We start from the raw sequence: 2,398 nt of genomic DNA on the forward strand, positions 1-2,398 counted from the left end.
CTCTGTCTATTGGTTTACCTATTATCTATATCTATTATCTGTATCCATATTTGTATTTGTAATTCTGTATCTACAATCTATATTTATTCATATCTATATACATACGTGTTACATAATATTGTGTATAGTTTTCTTTCTTTTTTTTTGCTCCATCGCGTTCCAATTCATTTTCTATATCATACGATATCATACGAAATATATGTATATATTGACGTATTTTGAATTTTTATTTTCTTGTTTTGTTTCTTCTTCTTTCTCACTTCTCTTTCTTTCTTTTTTTCTTTTCTCCCTCCCTTTCTCCCTCCCTCCCTCTTCCTCCCTCTTTCTCTCTCTCTTTTTCCTCCCTCTATCTCTCTTTCTCTCTTTTTCTCTCATTCTTTTTTTTCGTTTCCATACGATTTGATTTTAGTAATTTAACGATTGGATCATTTTTATCCCAATCAATTTAACAATCGATTAATTAAATAACAAAAATTAGTAAGTTTGAATTTATTTGTATGAATCACTTTTTTCAGCCACCGTAGTACGCGAAAGTCTGTACTTCGAAAATCAATAAAAACGTCATACCAGATTAGTAATGTACCGACGAGTTTCTCTCTTTCCGTCATGTTTCTTTTCTTTTTTATTAATTTTTTTTCTCTTTTTTTTTCTCTTTCTATCTTTCTCCATTCTTTAGATCCGAGCCTTGCATTAATTTTCGTGATTGGATAGAGGATAAACGGAAGTAAAATAACGATTTGTTTGTCGTGGCGATTAACACGGTTCGTTATCGTTAACGACCGATATGGAAGTTATTCGATTACACGGATTTACGTTTATCGCCAGTACTGTTATCTTGCTCTTTTTTTTAATGAATAATTGCATCATATTATTATGCTTATTGCCTACATATGATTATATTATACTATACTATACTATATCACGGTTGAGAAAGATCTAAATAAATCCAACATAGCCGAATAAACCACTTCTAAAATGAAATCTTTATAACGCGTTGAAAATAGAGAGAAATTCGCGATTAAGTGGGTGCAAATATAATTTATAATCTATAGAAATGAGAATATCGAGGCTAAATAATTAATCGATATTATTATATACTATACTTCTTTTTCATCTCTTTTCTTTTTTTTTTTTTCTATTTTCTCAACTTTCGATATGTAGAACTAGCGGATCAAATGACTTAAAGCTAGTTCTTTCAAGTAAATGACACGAACGATTAATTAACAATTAGCAAATTGGATAGAGACATTTCTAGTTTCACATTTTATTTGACGTAAATTTAGAATATTTTTTACCTATCGTTTGAATTGTAACGAATGATATTTATATTTTTTTTTACATGAAGAATTTTTCTTTTTCCGTTTCGTATAGATCTTGACACAGGAAGATTGGAATGTCGTGTTGTTCAATGGAATGCAGAAGACGTCTCATTGGGCAGCTCTTTATTTCGTCGCATTGATGACCTTTGGAAATTATGTTCTATTCAATCTATTGGTCGCCATTCTTGTCGAAGGATTCTCTTCGGAGGTATGATTATTTCATTCTGCATTTTGTAGACAATTTCGATTGTTAATTTTAAATATTTTTATTCTATTCTGTGTTGGATAATACAAATTATTTTTAGAGGAAATGAATAATCATTACTTAATATTAATATTAATATTAATATTAATTCATTAGATAATTAATAATAAATATATTTTGTGCATCTTTCTGAATTTAATAATTACAATAGGATGAGATTTTTATGACTTTTAATAACGAAAACTTGATTTGATTTTCAAAAGTTGCTTTTTATAATGATACATAAGATATTGAAAATAAAATTTGATCGACAAATTGTTTAAAATGCTACAAATTATTTAAAAATCATTTTTTTTTATCATTGTTTTTATAAATTCTTTTTTCAGTTATTTACTATTCATAATTTTGATTTTTATCAAATAATGCTTCTTATTAAAATAATTTAAAATTAAAATTTAATTTAGAAATAAATCGAAAAAAATTATTTCACACATATTTATAATTTACTCATTTATTATAAATATTGTATATTCAAAATATATAAATTTAAAATATCAATAAATTTATAATATGGCTAATATGGCTAATATGACTAAGGAAAAAAACATTATAATAAAGATATTTAAAAAATATAAAAAAAACAATTCAAAATTTCGAAGTCCTCGAAAATTAATTTAAAAACTATCTTTTATATATTTAGAAATTAAAAAAAATCATGGAATTCTGATTTTTCATTCTATATTATTATTATATATTATTATATATTATATTATATTATTATATAATCTAGAAAGAAATATACGTCACCGAATTTAATGATAATAATTTTAATAACATTATTGTCAAAGTTTTCAATAATTTTTATCATACATAT

The 2,398-nt window shown here is 24.8% G+C and overlaps 1 protein-coding gene across 1 annotated transcript in view; it reads left to right on the forward strand.

The window, feature by feature from the left end:
- Positions 1-2,398, forward strand: part of LOC102677394 (voltage-dependent T-type calcium channel subunit alpha-1G) — a 201,276-nt gene that overhangs the window by 161,709 nt on the left and 37,169 nt on the right. Inside the window, 1 exon segment of the mRNA XM_031511741.1 lies at positions 1,372-1,527. Coding sequence (XP_031367601.1) covers positions 1,372-1,527 — 156 coding nt within the window.

The sequence above is a fragment of the Apis dorsata genome, unplaced genomic scaffold (assembly GCF_000469605.1).
Source record: "Apis dorsata unplaced genomic scaffold, Apis dorsata 1.3 scaffold_346, whole genome shotgun sequence".
NCBI classification, from domain to species: Eukaryota; Metazoa; Arthropoda; class Insecta; order Hymenoptera; family Apidae; genus Apis; species Apis dorsata.